General features: G+C 51.7%; 1 protein-coding gene across 2 annotated transcripts in view; it reads left to right on the top strand.

Moving 5' to 3' along the window:
• Positions 1-21,736, top strand: part of MYO5B (myosin VB) — a 284,649-nt gene that overhangs the window by 167,634 nt on the left and 95,279 nt on the right. For both annotated transcript variants that reach the window (XM_054583631.1, XM_054583630.1), the window contains exons 6-10: positions 1,901-2,044; positions 3,561-3,642; positions 8,470-8,577; positions 9,695-9,804; positions 15,469-15,734. In XM_054583631.1, coding sequence (XP_054439606.1) covers positions 1,901-2,044; positions 3,561-3,642; positions 8,470-8,577; positions 9,695-9,804; positions 15,469-15,734 — 710 coding nt within the window. The remainder of the gene's footprint in view (positions 1-1,900; positions 2,045-3,560; positions 3,643-8,469; positions 8,578-9,694; positions 9,805-15,468; positions 15,735-21,736) is intronic.

Below are 21,736 nucleotides of genomic sequence, written 5' to 3'. Positions count from 1 at the left end.
AAGAATGTGACCGCGGCCAGTTTAAATATCTGTTCTCCGTATGAACTGGAAAATGGTTAATACTCACACAGTTGAGTATCTCCCTCCCTTCCCCTTTCTCTAAAAAATAAAAATGAAAAAACAAAAAATAAAGAAGGCGTGTATACTTGAAACAGCCTAATCTTGCATGATGTGCAAATATATGCTATAGTAGTTTGGGCTCAGAACATTAAACGTCTGCCCTGTACAGTTGGTACTTTGGCAACTTTGTGAGTAAGTCCTGAGGGCTCATTCTGTCAGAGGGAGAATTTTGTCATCCTCGAGGCTGCCCCTTGAGCTGTTGGGAAGTGTTACATCAGAGAGAAGTCCTGGGCATGAGGGTGGGCAGGGAGAACAGCGGCCAGGAGGAGCCCGGGGCGGGCGACAGTGGTGCCGCGTGGAGCAAGAGAGCCTGACACACCTCCAGCACCCGCCTTCCCACACGTTCAGAGTCCCGCTGGGCCCCTGGGCCCAGGAAGCCCCGTCAGCCTGCGGCCCCTCGGGGGGTCCTAGCCAGCACAGGCCGGCCTACGTCAGGAGACGGCTGACGGCGGGTCGCCCTGCGCCTGTCCCGGGGTAGGATGGTGCCTCCGGAGGAAGCCGTCCGTTAGGGGCGCACCATCATCTCATGGTTTTCGCAGCCCCGTCGCTGCAGGTGCCTCCTGGGGAGACCAGGGGTGGAGGACGATCTGGGAGGCGGGCTTCCCAGTGGGCTGCGCTAAGTGGCAGGCGGTCGAATTAAAGGTGACTTGAGGATGGATTGGGCTGATTTATTGTCAGTGCCAGCGCGCTCCGGCCCCATTCCGTGTAAGAGCTTGTCGGCATCTCGTGAGTGGCTTGCTCACTGATTAAAAGGACATTGGTAATCAAGAGACTGTCCGAGTAGGGACAGAGCCCAACTTCAGGCCAAAGGGGTTCCATGGCTTCTTGGGGTGACTGGAGCCTGCTGGCATACAACTGTCGGAGCCACAGAGCCCCCCCCCCCCCCGCCGCCAATCCTGGGAGAAAGAAAGGAGGCTAGGGTTTCAGTTAGGGAAATGGATAGAAATTAAGACCAGCTACGATTTCCTAGACAACTGAAAACTTTTTATAATGGCTGTTTTTTCAGTGTTTCAGCCACCTAAAAAGTAAACCATGTGAAAGGGATGAAAAATTAATAAATTTGTTACCAATCCATTAACAATGTGAAGTCTTATAGAAAGTGAGTATTTGCCCAAGGAGACCAACCATTTTAGCCACTCATTTTAAAAGTTACCATGAAGTGTGCTGAAATGCTACCAAGAGGGCACTGGCCTCCTGATTTGTCCCCATAGTGAGTGTGGAGGGATGGGTGTTGATCTTTGATCTCTTTCTAAGAAGTACCATTTTTCAGTTAGAAATGACATTTGATTGCTTAGTCATGAGACCTGAACTGAGTGGATTAAGCCCAGGAGGTTTCATTCTTCTCACAGGAAGTTCAGAGCTTTTGGGTCCTTATATTGGTTTCGTGGCTGAAGGGTGTCAGAGCAGTGGGCTCTCTGAGTCTATAGACCTTTCCCTCGTGGTCTCAAGATGGCTGCAATAGCTGTAGCGATCACGCACACACTCCAGGCAGGAAAAAGAGAGGAGAGAGGAAGAACAATGGGGTACACCTTCAGCTAGTTAGGCTCCTTTATAGAGACCACCAGTCAGCTTATTGCTGTCGTTGGCCATCCTTCAGGATAAAAGAGGCAGGAAAGCAAAGTTCTGTTTGTTTTAGTGTGGGCCATTGTCATCCCGATGGCACGGAGGTTTGGTAAGGAAGGAAGAGGGAGAGCTTGGAGATGCTGCCACAAACCTACAGTTCTGAAAATCAGAAAGCCCTCCTTATTTTGCACATCTTTTGTTTGTTTGTTCTGAACAGGCCATTGGAAATGCTAAAACCACTCGCAATGACAACAGCAGCCGTTTTGGAAAGTATATTCAGATTGGCTTTGACAAAAGGTACCACATCATTGGTGCCAACATGAGGACCTACCTGTTGGAGAAGTCCAGAGTGGTCTTTCAGGTGAGTGCTGTGACTTGGGCTTGGGCATTCTTGTACTTTTTTCACCGTGGATGCTGATACTTGCCCCCTGATTCCACTCCCTGTGTCCAAAGAGCAACTCATCTTTTGAGCCTGGGATTGGGTATATTGTCCTTTTGGTCTTCTTTCTCTTCTTACATTAATAAGTGTTCATTCAAATGTTATAAGCATCATGCCTGAAAAATCTTTTACCAGCACTGTTATTTTTCAGTGACTATTGCTTATAGATTCAGTCAACAAGCATATATTGTGTGCTGTCCTGTGCCAGACACCGAAGATACAGTGAGGAACAAGTCAGCCCCGCTCCTTGTGGTTTTCAGAGTCACGAGCAGGGCAGTGGCTTACGGTGTCTATGGGTTTCAGTGTACCCCAGCGACCTTCTTACTTGGCATATTGTACCGAAGGGGGAAAAGCCTACTTGGTTTCCTTTCCAAATTAATGGATTTCCTGCTCACCAGCCTCAGTTCTTCACTTCTCTGCATTCACCTTCCATTCGCTTTCTCCCGACTGCGCTTTGGCCTCTCGGTGGCCTCTTCCTCCTCCACCTGGGCCTTCCGTGGTGGTCAGTGCGACTCACCACAGGAGAACCGTCCTTCTCCAGCTCCCTTCTGACGCCCCATCACTGAACTGAGGCGTGGCATGTGCCCTGTTGTAAGCCAGCTGCACGCTCTTCTCCGGGTCAGATGGTGCCCAGGCCCTGACGCTTCAGCCGCATTCGGAAGGAACATCAAAAAACAGCCTCAGCTGTTTGCTCCTCAGTGATCCCTGACTCCATGCTGATTCTTAACAATGGATTTAATGCATTTCTTAACCAGCTTTATTGTTTTTATTTTCCTGTTATTGCCTAGGCTTTTCCTCCACCTCCCAGGTTTGACTTGACAACACCACATCCTTTATTTCACTGCAGCAAATAAACAGCCTGTTGTACTGGGTGTGGGTAGGGGTGCCAGACATGGCTCTGAACATCCCTGGAGCCTTCCTCTTGCTGGCTCCCTTGGGCAGGACTCCTGAAGCCCCTCTCCCCACCACTGCCAGGTCTGGCCCAGCGTCCACTCTAAGTCCTATTTCAGTCGTGGACCTTTCCTGACTGCCCAGCCCAATGGTGGGCCAGGGCGTAGCGTTTCCTTGGTTCCAAGCCTCCCAGAGGAGACAGGAGCCCACGGCAGGGGAATTGTGGTCTGTGCAACAGGAGCCGACTGACTGCACGGCTACCTGGTGGCGTGTGCTGACGGAGGGACCCGCCACCTGTGAAATAGCAATGATGTCCTTCAGAAGAGGGAAAAGAAAATACATGTGTTCATTGGAGAAGTAAAAATCCTCAGGTTGGAAGGAGGCCCCCTAATAGCGAATGGAAGATCCACAGGTGGGAATTGAAAGGGGCGTAGGTGTGGCAGGAAAGTCTTGACCTCTGTCACCCGGAGCACCCTGGGATTAGAATGGATAAGGGGACAATCCTGGGGGTGACTACGCTAAACTGCTTAACTCTGTTCTCCTGCAGGCAGATGATGAGAGGAACTACCACATCTTCTACCAGCTCTGCGCTGCAGCCAGTCTTCCGGAATTTAAAGAGCTCGCACTAAGTAAGCAATGGGTGCCCGTCCTCTGGGTAGCCCGCGGCCGCAGCTGGTGGCGGGTACACCTGGGGCTCTGGGATGGGGAGGGGGCTCTGCTCAAAGCCCACTGTTGTGGGTTCTGCCTGTGCTGGGGGCGCATCCCCTAGACCCCTTTGAGCTTTGTTACCTTGTCAGTAAAAGAGCATTAATGGTACCCAGGCTGCCTGCCACAGAAAATGGAGAGGGTAAGAAGCAAGGGGCGGAACAGCGTTTGCAAGCAAAGAAAAATTTCCAAGTATTATTCTTTTGAAGAATGTTTCCACTTTTTTAAAATTTAATTTAATTTTTTGCTAATCACCATTTTTAAAAAATGTTTCCACTTTTGTCATCAAAAGAGATGTGTCCCAACCATGGAGATCTAGAAGGTTTAATTAATGCCATCACTTCCATTTTAAGTCATAATTAGGGACTGAGACAAAGGAAGGGAAGGGAGGGAGAGGGTAAAGCCCGGGTGAGGGAGGGTGTCTGGGGAGGCTTATTAAGGAAGCTGGGCCTCGCCTGCGGGAAGGTAAGGGAGGGGCCGCTGCTGAGCGCTAGTGGGCAGCTGTCCTCTGGCTTTCACTGCACACCCGCCCTGGGGCACTGGATGGGGGCGGGGGCCAGGCTGGAACCCGTGGCTGGCACCTTGCTGATGCCGTCAGATAAACAATCTTTCAGTGGGGCCTGCTCACTGATTCAAACCTGGGTCCGCCCTCTTCACTCTTGGCCTCACTGGCATCTGGTGCCTGCACTATTACAATGTAGCCCTGGTTTCTCCATCCATCAGCCCCATACGCGGGTGGGCGGTGTGAGGCCCTGGGGTGCAGCGCTGAGCCAGCAGTGGGTCCTGTCCTCACTTAGCTTACAGTCAGTTCCCATGCAGAGCAGTGTGCAGATGCAGAGCGAGGCATTAGCTGATGCTGGCAGGGTTTCGGGGGGAAGTAATATTTAACTTGGGAGCCAAGGAAGAAGCCCTGGAGGACATATATTATGCTGGTTGTGTGCTGGTGTTTCTGTGTTTGCAAGTATAGTCTTAAACCCCTTGGGTGCAGGAGTCACTGTTACTAGTCACTTGTTTGGGGCGCACAGCCCCGGACAGGCACCTTGAGACTCTCGTGTTGGCTTATGGTTACAAGTGACTGGGGAAACGGGTCCCATTAGCGGCCACTGCCTCCTTCCTCTCTCCTTCCCAGAGAGGGGACACAGACCCAGTGGGGCTTTTCAGGGCTAATCTGCGGGAGAAGAAAATTTTTGTAAGGTCAGTTGTTATAGAAAAATGAACAAATATTGGCAAGATCCATTGGGCTGTATTTGGACCCTTTTGTCCCAAACATGACTTTAAAATAATAGGGAAGAAATCCCCCTAATTTTTTTGCATTCACAGGAGAGTATTGAGGTGGCAGTGACTCTCCCTTATTCCGTATCTCTGCAAGATGCAGGCTCCTTGGGCTCCTGGCTGCATCGGTTGGAAACTACCCGATTCCATCAGTTTCTTGCACTCTTTTACCTGCCTGTGCCCTCCAAGAGCATCTTGGGGTGAAGACCTTTGCTAAGCTTTGTGTTGGTCATTTGGGGTGGGGGTTAGGCTGTGAGCCCTGAAGCCTGACATTTAGTTTCACTTATAACACTGGGTGAGTAGCTGGAAATGTCAAACAAAGGAAGGACCAGTCAGCGGCTCCTAGCAACTGGTTAGACTGCTTCAGCCCCTTGTCTTCACCTAAAACGTGCTGTTCAAATGCAGAGAGAAAAGTCTCGCAGGACTCCTGGCCCAGCAGGAGTTCTGTGCTTTTGTCTGAGAAGCGGACTGGCTCGCCTCCACCCTGTTGGCGGTGGTCTGCTGCATTACAATGGCCACACGATGGGTTTTTATTTTTTCTTTTTAGAAAGCAATCCAATGAATAATTTGTTACAGTGTGAATAAATGGTCCAGAGAGGTGTACCGGGCTCATATTCCCTTGGATACAGCCTCTAGGTAATAAGGAATAAATACTTTCTTCTTTTTTATTCCATTGGTACATTGATGCAGTTTACGAACAGTCTCTCTTGCACAGGTCGGAGCGTAGCCTCCCCAGATGAAGTGCGAGCCCTTGGCCGTGGCCACTGCTCTAATCACTGGGTTCTCGCCGCCTGCGCGGTCTGTGCACTGCTCAATCTGCCTGTTGAGCCAGTTCATAGGGAGTTTTGCGGTATTTTTCTCCTTGGAAATTCTAACTACGGAGAGGCCCAAACCATAGGACACAAGAAGTGGTTCTGGGATGGGATGGTCAGTGACAACATCCTGGGCCTGAAAGGAGAGGGGAGATCCCAGGCAGGCTGGGCAGGCGGGGGACTGTCTCTGGGGACGTCTGTCTTATGAGGAGGTTCTGGAGGGCGATGCTAACCAGAGGGACTGCAGGCCTTAAAGCAGACAGAATGGAAAGGATGGTTGTGCTGAGACTCAGGTCATTTGGTAGAGAATGCTGCGACTGACCCCGCGGCCCCCGCGGCGAGGAGCCTCAGCCGGGGGAAGTGGCCCCGCAGGGCCTGCGCTTGGGACTGGAAGCAGAGACGGTGGGGTGGTCTGTCTTACCCGGAACATCAAACAGGAGGGCCCTGGCTGTTGACAACACAGGGACTTCGACAGATGCTGTCAGTGCCTCCTCCCCCGCATTGTGGAAGTCGATGTCCTCCTCTGGAGTATCTTCCTGGTGGGTTCAGGTGCTACTTTTGATAATGAGTTAGGTCATGTTTGTGGCTGAGTCATGGGATGTCACAGGTGAAGAACCATTTCCGCAGAAGGTGACCAAGTAACAGGCTCCCAGGCCTGGGCAACCTCTTACAGCCCTCTATAGGTTCCTTGGTTTGCCAGTCAGAAACTGGGAGTAAATAGTACCTTCAGTTTTTCCCACATAGGCCCTGTAAAAAATCATCAAATGAGGTGTTGTGAAAAGTGAGTATAAAGGGGAATGCGAAGTGGTGCTTTTATTAAGCCTTTGAGACTGTTAGTCTATGCCAGAGCTCCCAGGGTGATAGAGATGAAAGAGCTAAATATGTCAGCTTCACAAAGACCTGAAGTGGCTGCCTTCTCCCAAACCCACTGCTACTGTGCCTGGCGCGAGGTCAGGGCTGAAGTCCTTCCCGTCACAGCTCAAGTGCCTCCAGTCATCAGCCTGGGGGGCTCCTCCAGGAAGCCTTCCTTCCTTCGGAAACTACGGCTGGCATTCAGCTCTCAGTTCCTGTGGGCAGAGGTGTTGCCTAATGTTTAAAGCTCAGGTTGGGGGAGACTGGGGTTTGAGACTGAGTCGTGCACTTCCTACCTGGGCCCGGCAATGTGCACTTGACCAGCCAAGGAGCTGATGAAGTTCAGCGTGGCTGGGAGCGTAGGATGCAAGGTGAGAGATGGGGAGAGACCAGGGAGTCAGGTGAGCAGAGCCCTTAAAGGCATGAACAGGGGTAGCGCTGAGGAATGACAATAAGGAAGCTGGTATATCTGGGGCAGAGAGATGGGGAAGGACAAGCCATGTGTGTGGAGTTGCAGGAGGAAGCCTCTTTATGAAGAAAGGTCCGGGAGGCTCTTTTAGGGCGTTTGACCTTTATCCTGAGGGCCATGGGGCAGGAGAGGGTCACTCAGGGCTATAAATAGGAGAGCCGTGTGATCGGACGTGCCGGCTGTTGGAAGGGATGGGAGTAGAAGCAGGAAGACTGGTTTCACCTTTTGCAAGAGGCCCAGACACCAAATGCTGAAGGCGAGACCCAGAACAGTGACCGTCAGAAGGAAGGAAGGAAGGAAAGAGACTCAGGAAATTCCTCGGGGATCCACTTGGAAAATCAAGGCGTTGAAGGAGGCCTGGGACTTGCTGTGAAGCTGCATCTACGCACGTTTGACTGATGTGTGTTCAGCCGGACGTGCTCAGGTCTAGGGAAGATGCCGTGTTTTCTGAGGAGGAGGAAAACCAGCCAGTGTCTGATCTTGTCAAAATCAGACATTATACACTTAGAGACACTCAATGCTGGGCAGGGTTGTACCACAAAAAGCTACTACATGTTTTGTGGAAAGTTTAAGTGACTTTTTTCTCGGGTAATTTTCATTACGTGCATTTGTTGCCTTAAATGCTAACTTCCAAGCGTGCGGTGCGAATACTACCCGGGGTGGTTGCGTTTTCTCCCTCTAATAGAGTGGCCCTGAATCCTAGCACAGAGCCCCGGCCCCTGCTCGCCAGCTGTCCGCAGGGTGTCCCCAGGGGCCTGGCGGAGGAGGAGTGAGACCGGGGCAGGGGGGAGGTGAGAACAAACATGAGGGTCTCAGCCTTGTTCATGTGCCTGAATAGCACAGGAGTGCCCCGGCTCAGTGAAACATACCAGTGAACCCAGAGCCATGGGACCTGGGGCTCATCAGTGCCCTCATTTGTCAGATGAGCCTAGGAAACAGACTGAAGGTCACAGAAGTCTCTGATTCCGGGCAGAGGGCAGGAGGGGTCTTCCTTGTGTGTATTACATCCTTTCTAACAGCACATCTGTGTTGAATCCTATTTCACAATGAACTGTCCGTGACTTACTTATCTTTTATGTGCACATGATTGTCACATAACAGTTTTACACAAGTACAGCAAATTCACTCTGACAGTGGGGTGTCATTTTCTGGCTTTCGTTACTTAGTTTTCTCTCCTATTTGCCAGCGAAGGTCATTTTTGAAAGGGTTCCATGTCAGCTGGGAATACAGTCTGTCCTGGGGTGGCTTACGGAGGGAGCGGAGCTCCTCACGAGTCGCCGTCTGCAGGTAAACTGGGGTCAAAGCTTCCGTCCGATGCCTGATGCCTCACCTCCTTCCTTCCACAGCGTGCACAGAGGACTTTTTCTATACGTCACAGGGCGGAGACACGTCCATTGAGGGTGTGGATGATGCTGAGGACTTTGAGAAGACGCGACAAGCCTTCACACTCCTTGGTAAGGAGCATGGGACCGGGGGTAGGGGGCCGGGAGAGGAGAAAGGCAGAGCAGGCGCTGCTGGGCTTGCCCGTCTTCACCGGCTGCTGCAGGGGCCCTCTCGTCCCTGGTGAATCACTCCTTGCTCCCTTCCCCCATCCCAGCTCTCGGGCTCCCATGCGGAAGGCTTGGGGCTTTTGGACCTTTCCTACAAGCAAGGGTTTGAGAATTGCTGTAGTTCATGAGTCACCTGAGTAAAGTTCTTAATGCTAGCATGACATACTTTTATGCCCATTAATATAGGTGTCGCTGACATTTTTGTAGTCTGATAAATTATTGCTGTAAAATTAAGTAACTATGGGGTGGGGGGGAGGAATGGGGGGAACAGTTGCATTATTTCCTACACTGAGTGGTAGGTTGACTGGTATTCATTATATTATTCTGTAACTGTTTTTATGCCTGAAATACTTTGCAATTGAAAAAGAAATGGTAATGCCTTAAAGAGAAGTAGTGATAAGAGATCACCCATGTATTTGGTAACGTAGTTGTGGAAGTAAATTGGACAGTAGATGTTTGCTGTCGCAGTGGGTCTGAGGCAGGTGGGCCTGTCTGTCACTCTGAAGGAGTGTACAGTGCGGTGCACAGCAGCCCCCTGGGCACCCGGCCCCATCACAGCACTGCCAGAAGGCTCCCCTCCTCTTCCCCCGTTGACACTTTGGATGTGTGTCGCAGGTGTTTGCAGGGAATTATATTGGGAGGAAAATCACTGCAGATAAATGACCATTCTCATCAAACTGGTAAAACATCCATAAAGCATTTGGTTGAAATCTAAGTCCAAAATGAGTCCGCATGATTGTCGCCTCTCCTTTGCTCCTGGAGAAATTAAAGTGGTACCGTGACCCTTCTGGTTTGATCAGGACAATCAGAGTGAAGATACTTCCCCGTTAGCCTGGGAGCCCCTCTGCCCGCGGAGCTATCGCTGTGAGTGGTAATCACTTGCTGAGGAGCTGGGATCATTTTAGGAGCCACTGGCCCAGAAAGGAAAAAGCAAACCTTATTTTTTAAGTCCTTATTTTTAAGTCCTTTCTATCCCACTGTGGATATTGAGTGTCATTGGTTCGCAATTTTTTTCCCCCAGGAGTGAGAGAGTCCCATCAGATAAGCATTTTTAAGATAATTGCTTCCATCCTGCACCTTGGAAACGTGGAGATCCAGGCGGAGCGTGATGGCGATTCCTGTAGCGTATCAGTAAGTCACACACCAGCACTGGGGACAAATGTACACGTCTTCTGTTATCCCGGTTTTATACAACCGAGATGCGTCCGTACACTTAGAGGGCGCTCGTAGGTGGTTTATTCTTACCACCTCTGTAATGGTCGCTGCTCTCTTGCTGATAATTTTTTAAAAGCCCAAATCCTTTTCAAATCAACTGCCATCAAATTTCTTTCATGGAGGGCAGGGAATTTAGTGACTATTAAATAAATTTATTTTTATTTTTACTTATTAATTTTAGAGAGAGAGGGGAAGAGGGGGGAGAGAGAGACAGACAGAGAGACAGAGACATAGATTTGTGGTTCCACTTACTTATGCATTTATTCATTGATTCTTCTATATGCCCTGATTGGAGATCGAACCCATAACTTCAGTGTATCAGGGCAACGCTCTAACCAGCTGAGCTACCTGGCCAGGGCAATCAACTATTTTTGATGGTTTGATTTTCTGAGCACCCTGAGGCCCATGGAATTGTACCAAGTGTCATTAACCCATGACTTTGAGCTCCCGACTGAGGCCCATACTGGAAGGCTATGAAGGAGTGCTGGACGCTGTACTTGGTGACCATCTCCAAGGACCTTACTGTCCAGCTGGGTAGATTAGACAGCTGACAACACTTGCCAAGGCTGTGACGGCATGAGGCAGACTATTGACACAGCCATGTGAAAGTGTTGCAAACTGTGAAGTGCTTGATAAATGCTCACGATGACTGTTTTTTTCCCTGGTGCCCAGAGTAGTACTGGACACATGGTAATAATAAAATGTCTGAGAGAGTGGGTGGTAGAGTAGATGCCAAGGCAGAATAGACAACAACTGTAGGTGCTTGCTGGTTCGTCTTGTGTGGTGCGAGGCAAAGCTGATATTCTGACTGTGAATGAATGAGTGGATCTGCAACAGTTCATTATTACAAACTTCTTTTACGCCCACTTATCGCTAAGTCCTGGGAGGTGCAAAGTATGATTCTTGCTCCAGAGGACTTAGAATTTAAATAACTAGATGCTGGGAAAAGACAAAAAACAATACTTCGGAATATGGGCATGGGCCAGAATTCATGGTATTCACAAGTTGATGCTTTTTCAATTGAGTGAACATTTATTAGCCTCCTACTGTTTGTCTAACTAGGGTGAGGGTTATCAGAAGTTAAAACTGGCCCTGACTTTAGGGAGAGGAAGACCCGAACTGTACGTAGCTGGGATCTGGGAGAGCTCACCCCACTCCTCTCTCCTCCACTGCAAGCATTTTCCCTGAAAGGTTGGGCTTGGGAGGTCCCCCGGGTCATTCAGGGCTGCCGCCACCTTCGGCACGGAGCCTGCAGCCTCACGAGAGCTTTGAGTGTCGCCCACGGGGGCCACTGTGAAAGGCGGGTGTGTCGGAGCTGGGTGGGTTCGGCACCCGGGACATCGATGAGCCTGTGCGCGCGCGCGTGTGGCGGGTGGTGAGGCTGGCGGTGACGGTGCTTTGAGACTCCAGCGTCCGGAGAAAGGCCTGTGTGCTGGTGGGGTGGGGTGTGCGGCCTGCAGGGCAGACCAAGCAGTCCCCTAGGCCGAGTCTTCAGGGCCAGCCTAGTATTTCCTCGGATGGCCTTCCCCTCATGAGAAAGGCATAGAGGGTCCCTGCCCTCCCACCGCGCCCCGGTGAACGTCGCCTGGTTCCTTAGGGCGACCATGCTGTCTGCCTGGTGTCAGGCACAGGTGAGATGAGGAGCATTTGCCTTGGACAGCGCCTGGTGAAGCCTGGGAAGTTGCCAGAAAAATGACAAACGTTCTCGTGGCCTCCACCCCACCCCGCCCTTAGTCCCCCTCTCCTCAGGGAGCACGTTCTGGTCACATGCCCCATCACAGGTCTTACGGCACCTGTACCTCTGCTCCCTTGCCCTTTATCTTCACGTGGTTGTAGTTGTGCATTGTTGCTGCATGTGTCTCTCCCTCATGAGCCTCCGGAGTCAGGACAGGGACTGGTTTGCTCATTACCATGTCACCAGAACCCAGCACTTGGTAGAAGCCCAGTAAGTGGAGGTACAATGGAGGCTCTCTAGGCCCAGGGGCGAGCTAGTGAGAGCAGAGCGGCTGAGCATATCTGAGAGCGTGGGGTGGGGGCGTGACAGCGAGGCCTGAGACGCAGGGCCAGTGAGTGCCTGGGCACCTGCAAGGTCGCTTGGGGCCGGGCCAGGGTCCTTTGGAAAAGCCAGCCTTGGGCTTGTAAGTAAAGTGTCTGTCCAACCCTGTAGCTGATCTTCCCTCGCCCAGCCTCTGAGGGGACCTTCCAATGAGGAGGAAAGTGTCTATGGGTGTCATTGCATCAGCGCCTCTAGGACCCTGTCTGCTGAGCTCACTGTTCCAGCCGGTACACACATTGGCACCGGTCGGCATTTGTGTGGAGACTGTACGAAGGCGGGAATACCTGGGCACGCTTGGGGAAGGGTGGACCGAGAACACAGGCGGCGGTGAAGTGAGGGCAGAAGGAGGTAGGGCAGGTTTGGGTACCACATGGCACACCAGGCCCTTTCCCTGGGAGCGAAGAGCAAGTCAAAGGTTTTGAGCACAGGCGGTGGCTAGGCTAGTCTTGGATGGTTCTCCACTTAGAGGCCGTGTATAGAGCTGTGAGTCCATGACTGCCGGGGTTCAAATCCTGGTTCTGCCACTTCCTGATAGTTGTTACCTAACATTTCTAGGCCTGTTTCCTCATCTGTGGAGGGGGTGAGGTTCCTTAGCACAGGGTTCCCGTGATTCAGCTTGTAACTATTAACACTGTGGTTAGAGCCGGAGTGGACCTTATGAGCACCTCCTCACCTCACAGGCCGGATCGACGAAGGCCCAGAGAGAGGAGATGCCTTCTCCAAGGCCACACTGGCAGCTGACGGCGAAGCCCAGTCCAGACCCAGCCAGTGTTCGCCCCCCGCCACCGCGGCCAGCCTTGCTTCCCCCACCGCCCTGCCAGGCCCTGGACTGGGGCTGTCCTCCTCGGGCCACACCCCCTATTGGTGCCCACTGCGGCGGGGGGGGCGCACAGTGCGCCCGAGGAATGCTTCGTGAAAGGGTTGCTAGTGAAACTCCTCCCTCTCTCGGTTGCATTTTGGTTTATGCCTCGGGGCACAGGCTGGGCCCCGTCCTGGAACTGCTGTCTATCCATACGCAGTGTGCCTTCTGCTCGATCGCGTTTATTTTTAATTAAGGCATGAAAATGTGTTCCGTGACTGCCCGAGTTGCCTTGGAGATGCAACAGCGTGCAATTACTTGGACACCAGAGGCAATTTGTTTCTTGAATTTGGCCCCATGGGCCTGCAGACCTAATCTGCTACCTCTGATGCTGGCTATTTATAATGGATTTAGCATCATTTAATTAAGCCTAAATGTAAATTGCATGATATTCAGTCAGTTTCAATTAGCGCCTTTAATCAACAGTCAGAAGGGGGTAATAGAGGGGCACGCCACAGCCCCCGGCGGTGGAGGGGCACCCTTCCCAGGGTGACGCTCGGACCCTGTCTCCACTGCGTTCACCCGGGCAGCGCCAGGGAGCCTGTGGGCAGGCTCGGGCGGTCGCGATTGCTGCGAGCAGGCCGTTGACGCGTCAGGAAGTCCAGCTGCAGTGCTACGCCAGCAATCGAGAATTTCTTGGAAATAGGTCAGGTGAACAAGTCAGACACTTGCCACCTCTAAACCTGTTGCCTGACAGGCAGTCCCCAGGCATTTCACTTTACCACCTGCGGCCCTGTTTGGGGGAGGGGCAAGCAGCTGGGGGTGGGGGTCACTGCAGAGTGAAAGGCTTGCTGGCCAGAGACGTGGCCCAGGCCACCCCACATCTCCGCACCCACCCAGCCCACGCTGATTCTCGTGGGCTGGGTGAGGGGCTCTGGGCCACAGTCGGGGGGCTCACTTCCCACCTTTTGCTCCTTTGGGCAGTTAGTGGGGCTGGGCTAGAATGACAGCTCCCAAGGTACTTTCCTGGGAACCTAAACCCGAGGCCAGTTCTCAGGAGAAGCGTTCCTTGGTCTTTTAAGTTCAGGAAATGCTCGGTAAAATGTCTGCGTCCTGATGCTGACCGGGTCCCTTTACAAACCGGTGCTGTCATGTTTAACTTGAGGCCCCCTCCCTGCCCCTTTGGTTAAGTAAAGCCACAGTAACTGGCTTTACTTAACCATATTCCACAAACCATGCTTCAAAAAAACACTGGCCTTAATGATTTCTGGAGATTCTTTCCTTCTCAGAAATTCTGTTATTTTGTAACTGTGTTTGCCTGGGGGAACTTTCAAATATCTATAAGAGAAATGTGTTTGGGGCGGTGGGGCGGGGGGTGGCCTGGGGGTATGGTGTTAAAAGGGAAGTGGTACAGATATCTGCTCATTTTCATTGAACAGGCCCTTTTTAAATCTTAGGCAGCCTCATCAGACAATGAGTCCCACCAGCAATTGGGGGCTATTAGGAGGCAGCAGTCCCATCCCAAAGGACTCCCTTTCAGCTCAGAGTTAACAAGCTCGCCGGCGGCTCACGGCTGGCTATCAGCTTTCCTGGGTGGATTTAGATGAGGGGGTGGACAATGGGCGAGAGGAACCTCAGAGGAAAAGCGGGTTTTCCGTGAAGTCCGCTGGGTGCCCAAGAGATGTACCCGTTTGGGTGAAATCAGACAAGCCCCTGTGGGTGATCTGGTTGTCGGCGGCTCACAGGCTAGGCAGTGTGCTTGGCACTCAGGGCAAAGGAGGGACAGGATGAAAAGCAGCTGGCAGGGCGGCTGGGCTCACTGGGCGGCAGGCCCTGGGCGCCTGGGCGAGGCGCTGCCCTGCTCCAGGACTGGGCTTCTCGCCCGGATAGAGAAGGGCCTCACGCTGGAGGAGTCCCTGGCTTGGTTTACTTTTCAGTATTCCGCCTGCAGTGTTATCAGTTAGTGTTCCAAGGGATCTCCTCAGGTCAAAATCTGTTCCGTATTTTTGCCATTTGTCCCAGCCTTCTGCCTGGATTCACTTTTCCCCCTAAGCATCAAGTGCTTTAGAATATAAAGCTGACATGCTGTGTAGTGTCACTGAGGCTAAGGTGAAAGTCTGCTTGGAAGCCTGGATCGTGCGTGTGCATGCAGGAGGGGACGTGTCTGTGACGGGGCAGCTCAGGGCGCACCTCTGTGCACCTATGGCCGTTAGGCCGGGTGCTCATCAAAGGCGTTGGACGGTGAGGACTTCTTTCTGGGCTGAGGGTTAAGCACTGCACGTGAAACTCTGCAGATGGGAACTGCATTCGCTGTGATTCTGTGCCTTCCCTCTGGCTCCTTACTCTTAATGGTTTATCCGTTCCTAAGCTATGAATTCTCACGCTGCTCCCTCGAGTCAGGGTACCCTCTCCTACCAGTGACTCTGCCACCACCTGGCAATGGAGGAGGGGACGGAAAAAGTGGAACAAGTTTTTGTTTGTTAAAAGCCCAGATAGTTTGGTCAGTAGCAGGCACCGTGATCCACTTGAACAACACTCTTGGGGCCCCGATAGTCACCTGCACTTAGCGGTGTGTGTGTCCATGAAACTTCCGGTGCAGCGGCGGGTGGTGAAGCGGGGCTCTGCGGCGCTGGGGCCTGCTCTGTCCCCCGGCAGAGGGCAGGGGGCATGCTGGTGGGCTCATCCCCCACGTGCCCCCTGAGCCGCCTCCCCCTTTCCCTTCCAGCCCCAGGATGAGCACCTCAGCAACTTCTGCCGACTGCTGGGGGTGGAGCACAGCCAGATGGAACACTGGCTGTGCCATCGCAAGCTGGTTACCACCTCGGAGACCTACGTCAAGACCATGTCCCTGCAGCAGGTGGTCAATGCTCGCAACGCCCTGGCCAAGCACATCTACGCGCAGCTGTTCAGCTGGATCGTGGAGCACGTCAACAAGGCCCTGCACACCTCCCTCAAGCAGCACTCCTTCATTGGGGTCCTGGACATCTACGGGTGCGTAGACCTGCCTCCCTCTGGCAGTCGAGAGCCAGTGAGGGCCTGGGAGGCCTCCTGGGCAGTTCTCAGGGGAGTGTAGGATGTGGGGTGGCATTTTTGGTTGTCACAGTGACGGGTCACTATTGGCGCCTGGTGGCCAGAGGCCCGGGCTGCTAGGTGTCCCACAATATGGAGGCCAGTTCCAAGGAAGAACGGGCACTGTCCAGACGCCAGTAACTCCCCCTTGAGAAATTCCGTAGGCGTCTGTGTTTACAGCTGGGACACGGGCCCAGAGAGGGAACTGTCTTTCCCAGCATCGGCCTGGAAGTTACTGTGAACTTGATTTCGGGTTTTGTATCTGTCATGTTTTCTGTAAACCTGCCACTTGACTTCCTTCACTGGGTCACCAACCAAGGCCGTTGTTTTAACACTGCAGTCTTGCCCAGCTCTGTACAGATCTGCGCTGTGTTTTCGTTCTTGAGGTTTCTCGTCTTTTCGGAATTCCCACCTGATGGAAAGGGCTGCTGTTCCTCATCCCAGCCTGTTCTGCAGGAGAGGCAACATGGCGCAGGCGCACCGTACTGACTAGGCATCAGCAGACGGGCGTTTTGAGTCCTTGCTGTCACCACTCGCTGCATCTCTCTGCAGATCACAGCCCCTTTCTGGGTTTCCTGTTTCATAGCAGTTTTGAGCTACAGTTTCTCCGAGGTTCTTTCCAGATCCTTGTAGAATTGTTATCTTCTGGTTGCAACCTCCCTCTCCCTTCTTTTATGAGCAGTGCTCTGCCCCCTTTAAGCCAGTCATAGATTAAGTCCTCCTGGACCTTTATATTGTAGAAATCGTGGTTTCTGTTTTAAAGTAGCAATTTGGACCCCTCGAAGGGTAGAGTGGTAAGAACAGTGATGCTCAGGGGGCTAAGGAGCCGGGACGTGCCTTAGGTTCAGGCTGCAGTTGGGAAGACTCGCCCCTGAAAGTGGCGCTTCCCCATGCCGCTGGCTCTCGTGACATCCCCACTGCTCTCTTTCATCATTGGCTTTCAAACCGAACCACACCGGCTGCTGTGGAGGTAACGGCAGAAGAAGGGAACTTGATTTCTGGCATCACAGAGGCCTCCAGAATGTGCTAAAGAGTTAAGTCACATGAGGCAAAAGGAGAAATTGTAGCAGGGGCAGTAGGAGGGGTCGAACACTTTGTGCTGAACGATTTTTAAGGCAGGAGAGAGCATGTTTATTGGCACAGTCAGGGGAAGCTTTATGTGGAAGGTGAGCTTTGAACTGGATCTTTTAAAAGCAGGGGGTACCCTATAGGGGACGGGGCAGTTGCCTTTAGCAGTAGGAACACAGTTAATACAGTAGGAAAAAGCAACGTGTGAAAGAAAACTCGCTGGGCGGGGAGTCAGCCCAGCGCAGGAAGCAGGAGAGCGCGCCCTCCCCGGGAGCTTCAGGCTGTTAGCTGAGTGGCCTTGGCAACCCTGATCCTTCTGGTCACCCGAGTGCCTGGTTGGTGCTCAGTGCTTCCAGCCACTCTGGGACAGCAGAGAACAGCCTGTGCACCTGGCAACTGTCAGGGATTAATTTGGCATTGTTCCCGCTGCCATGAGCATTTGCAGGTCACTGGGTTTCCCAGAAAACAGACCTTTAGTGTTACCTTCTGAAGGAAGACCCAGAGGAGCTCAGCATCTGACCCGATTACCTTCATCTACCTGGGCAAGAACCTAATTCCACTGAGCTTTCCATTTGGGGAGGTTAACATGCAGACTTGTTTATAGCATGAAAGAATATTTTGACTCCGGTGCTACTGATACGTAAAATTTCACACGTCAGTTCTAGTCTAGTTACATGCTGCCTCAGCAGGGCCTGGGGTCTGAGGAGGCAGCTTCCTGCCTCCCTGGGGCTCCCCAGGAAAAGGCTTTGCTCACAGGCCTCAGCTCCTAGTGCTGCTGAGTCTGGCTCATCTCACGCAAGCTGGGATTCTGTGCTGCTTATTTGCCACTTAACTTTTATAATTGAGTTAATTGTCTCCAAGGACTGAGACTGCCCAAAGCGGGGAAACGGATGCAGGGAAGGCTTGCTTGTCCGGGGATTGACAGGCGGACTTGCCCACGCGTGGGCGGGGAGCCTGAGGGTCCCGTCTGCTGTTTCTGGTGCCGGCTCCTGACTGGTGCACCTCCCTCATCTCAGAGTGGCCCTCGGCTCCTTTGAGAGCATCTGACAGCCTTCCCGTGACAGCAGGGGCCCAGCGCCAGGCCAGGCAGCACGGGCCACCTACAAGTCCTCCTGGGACCTCTCCTGCCCTTTGGGCCTCCTTCCAGGCATGACAAGCTCTCCTTTAAATCCTTGTTCTTTCTCAGATGCTAACTTACTTTTTCAAACCGTGTCATAAAGAAGCCATATTTAAAAAGTGATTTGCTCTCCTGGAGAGAGAAATGCCTGCAAGGTCACTCTGATATGCTCAGTGCGGTGCCAAGTTCACACCCTACGGGCAGAGTTCGAGACAGCAAGTTCGGTGAAGGTGGGTTCAGCATTAACAGGCTGGCTGCCTCCCTGGGCCATCTGTTGCCAGAAAAGCACTCACAGACACTCCCTGGAGGTGTGTACGCGCGCTCCCCAGGGTTCTGTCTGCCGAGAAATCGTATCAGCTTGCACTGGCCTAGGCTTTCTCTTCTGGTCAGAGGGTATGCAATGAACTAGCAGGTGACTTGAATCAGGAAGGTACCATTTCTGACCCACCAGGGCAGGGACATCATTTCTGAATCTGGGAGAAGATGGGGGGTATCTGAGATGACTGGTGCTGAGCTATTTCTTGTCGTTCCCCTTTCCCAATCATGGTGGCGCTCTCCCCCATTTCCTTTGGACTTCAGACACCTTCCAGAAACCCGTAGAATCTTTTTTTTTAAATGTGGTCATCCATTAGTTATCTGGAAGTGGGCATCACACATGACACTCTCCTTTTGCCCTCTCTAACCAAACTTCTTCCATTTCACACTAATCCCTGTTTTTAGGTTTGATTTGTGATATAACGATGGGAGGTGAATCTAAGGAGACTGTCATCCTCCATAGCATCAGAAAACTCCAGCATTAGTTTTTATTTTTTATTTTTCTACCCAAATCACTGCCCCCCAAACCTGGAGGGGGAGAAGGCCATCTATCCATTGTCTCACTCGTTTCTTAGCCCCACAATGGGGATACTCGGTGCATATAGACATGCCCTTGGGATGACCTCCTACCTTTGATCTTCACTCCCCTCTCTCACCTGTGAGCAGAAGAATGGCATGTGGAAGCTGGAGAGGTGGGGAAGGATGGCGGGGATGTGTTTCTGAATACATTAAACCCCACTCATTAAGAGGGAAGGAATAAGGAGTTGTCTCTCTCTCTCATTAAGTTGCAGATGTGCATAGCTAGCAAAGGAAGAGTGGAATTGCTGCCCCTTCCCGACCGGCAGGCACTAATTGTTTCCACTGGGATAGCTGTTTAGATAAACTGCAGCCCCATCCATGGCATTATTGGCTCTCCAGTGAAGCAAATTCTAGAGGCAAGCGAAAGAGTTTTATAGTGTAGATGAACCCCTCCAAACTTTTCTATAAATGCTTAAAATGTTACTATACAATCAGCAGCCAAAGTGAATAAACACTCACTTCTATATATACCTAAGCAAACAGTGCACAAGCCAGCATCGTAACTCACACAGCTCCCTTTATGCTGTTCTAACTGGTAGTTCAGACAGTAGAAAGGCTCTGAACACCTAAATAAATTGCATGGGCCACAGCTGCCTCCACCACACCCCTGATGAGTCCTTTGCTACAGGCCTGTCCCTGCGGCTCTCTGAACATTTATTTCCAGGTACCCAACGCCCCAGTAGAAGGGCAGTTTCCCTACACCTTGCTCCACTGCCCCAGCTCCAAAGAAGTGCAAAGCAAGCAACGCCCAGAGCACGTTAGCCAACCCAGTCCAAGGCCCCTTCCTTAACTAAGGATCTGTGAAGCTGTCCACAGGGTATTTCTTACTGGGCAGGGGATGAAAATCAATAGGAGGGAGCCAGGGAGCTTTGGCCGGGGTTTCCTTTTCATGTTGCATTAACCGGCGCTTGCCTGTACAGGCTTGATTAATTGCAGTCATAATCCTTTATTGCTCTCCGCTCCTTGAGGCAACAAGAAATAAATGGCTTCAATTTGGGGGGGAAATACACATTTACTTGTCTTTGACTTGAGCCTTCAACATGCCAAGGTGGCAGGGAACTTTGGCTATAAACAGTCTGCTCTCGGTGATGGCAGTTGGCCCGGGAGACACAGAGCGAGGCAGGGCTACAGATTCAGACCTAATGCTGAGGAACGGGGGTAGGGGGTGGGAGGGTGGGGGTGTTTGGGCCCCAGGGAACAGGAAATAGGATTTGCTGGGGGTTTGTATTCCTCTCAGCCCTCAGGTTACTGTCTACGTCTCTTGGGGTATTTTCTAACTTTCAGATTAGTCTCCAGCTCTCCTGAGTGCTGTCTAATGATGTGTTTTTAAGAGAATTTTTTTTAAATTTGGCTAAAAAAACTATAACATAAAAGGTACCATCTTAGCTGTCTTCAAGTATCCCCACGTTGTTGTGCCCAGATCCCAGGAGGTTTGAACCACTCCCCGTTTCCCTCCTGCCGACCCCTGGAAACTGCCACTCCACTTGCTGTTTCTCTGAGTGTGCAACTGTAGATACTTCATATAAACAGACTCAATACCTCACGTGCACGGAATCCTACTGTATTTGTCTTCTCACGCGACCTTTGGCAGAACCGTGGAGGGTGATCTTGGTAAAATAGAAGGATGAGGCAGAGCTAAGAGACTCCTGTTCCTTTGACCTGTGCTCCAGGGGAAGGACTGTTTCCCAACCTTCAAAGCATCTCGTTTCCCCTCTGGAGTGAGAATGTTCTCTGAGGTTAATAATTAGCTCACAGGGGCTGGTCTGCTTATTTTTTTTATTGCAGTTTCACTTTCCAACAAACTCTACCTTATTTGTAGAGGCCCTTGTGACCCGTAGCATACCCAGAAATTGGGCCGGAATGAGAAGGAAATTGTTTTTCCTACTGCTTTTTGAAGGCAGGAGGAAGCTTAAGTGGGGGTGAGACCTGAGCCGCCACAGCACAAATCTCAGGGCCCCGCATCAGGTCTTAGCCTGTGTTTTGACCCTCCCCCTACCCAAGGATTTGGTCTACGGTAGCGCCAACGTTGATTTTACAGGAGAAACCTGATTGTCCCTAGTAGATAAATTTCTTTGTGATGGTTAATGTGAATTATAAATTGATTCATTGTGTTTATTTTAAAAAGTCATCGCTGTTGATGGGAAGAACAACTACAAATATAATTCCATGGCGGAGGAGCAGCCGCCCTGTCTCCCCGACTGCGGTTTCCTGAGGTCGGTCGTCTTAGACATTCTCCAAGCTGCCCAAGCCCCTCATTCATCTCTAGCCCTTCAGCATTACAGTAATTACCCTAGATGGCAGAGGAATTGTTTCCAGATAATACCTTAGAAATCAGGAAATTATGAGCTAATTTCAGGGCATCTCAATTTAATGAGACCATTCTTTGTGGAGTGCTATCAATGTAAACCTTTAAAAAATGATAAGTGGGAGATATTTAAATCCTTTATCTGCGGAGCTCAGTAGAAACCCGGCAAGCTCACGCAGTCGCTGTTGTCTGGCCAATTGCTAGGTGGCTCTTTTCTCTCCCCTTTAGGTTTTATTAATTAAATTTCCTCTGGGGCTCGGCTGGCATTAGCCACTTCTGGTGGGGTGCGGTGGGGTGGGGTGGGGAGGAAACGGGATTCTAAGTGACATAGCTAGCTCTGTGGGACCAGCATCTGGGCTGAGAGGGCCCACAGTAGGGCGACCCCTGGCAGACCCAGCGCCTCCCTCCCGCTTGCTCTGGAGCACAGCCCCAGCTCCAACTTTGCGTCTTTGATCTTGTTGTACTAATTTAGATTTGCTTCTCCTTCGTGGGCGTGACCAAGGGGGCTGTTTATTAATGTGACTTTCAGCCAGCAGTTGA

The sequence above is a fragment of the Pteronotus mesoamericanus genome, unplaced genomic scaffold, assembly GCF_021234165.1.
Source record: "Pteronotus mesoamericanus isolate MK-2021 breed Mesoamerican mustached bat unplaced genomic scaffold, CSHL_Meso_final contig_74, whole genome shotgun sequence".
Lineage (NCBI taxonomy): Eukaryota > Metazoa > Chordata > Mammalia > Chiroptera > Mormoopidae > Pteronotus > Pteronotus mesoamericanus.
The sequence above is the reverse complement of the archived record's forward strand: the minus strand, read 5'-3'. Positions and strand labels throughout refer to the sequence as shown.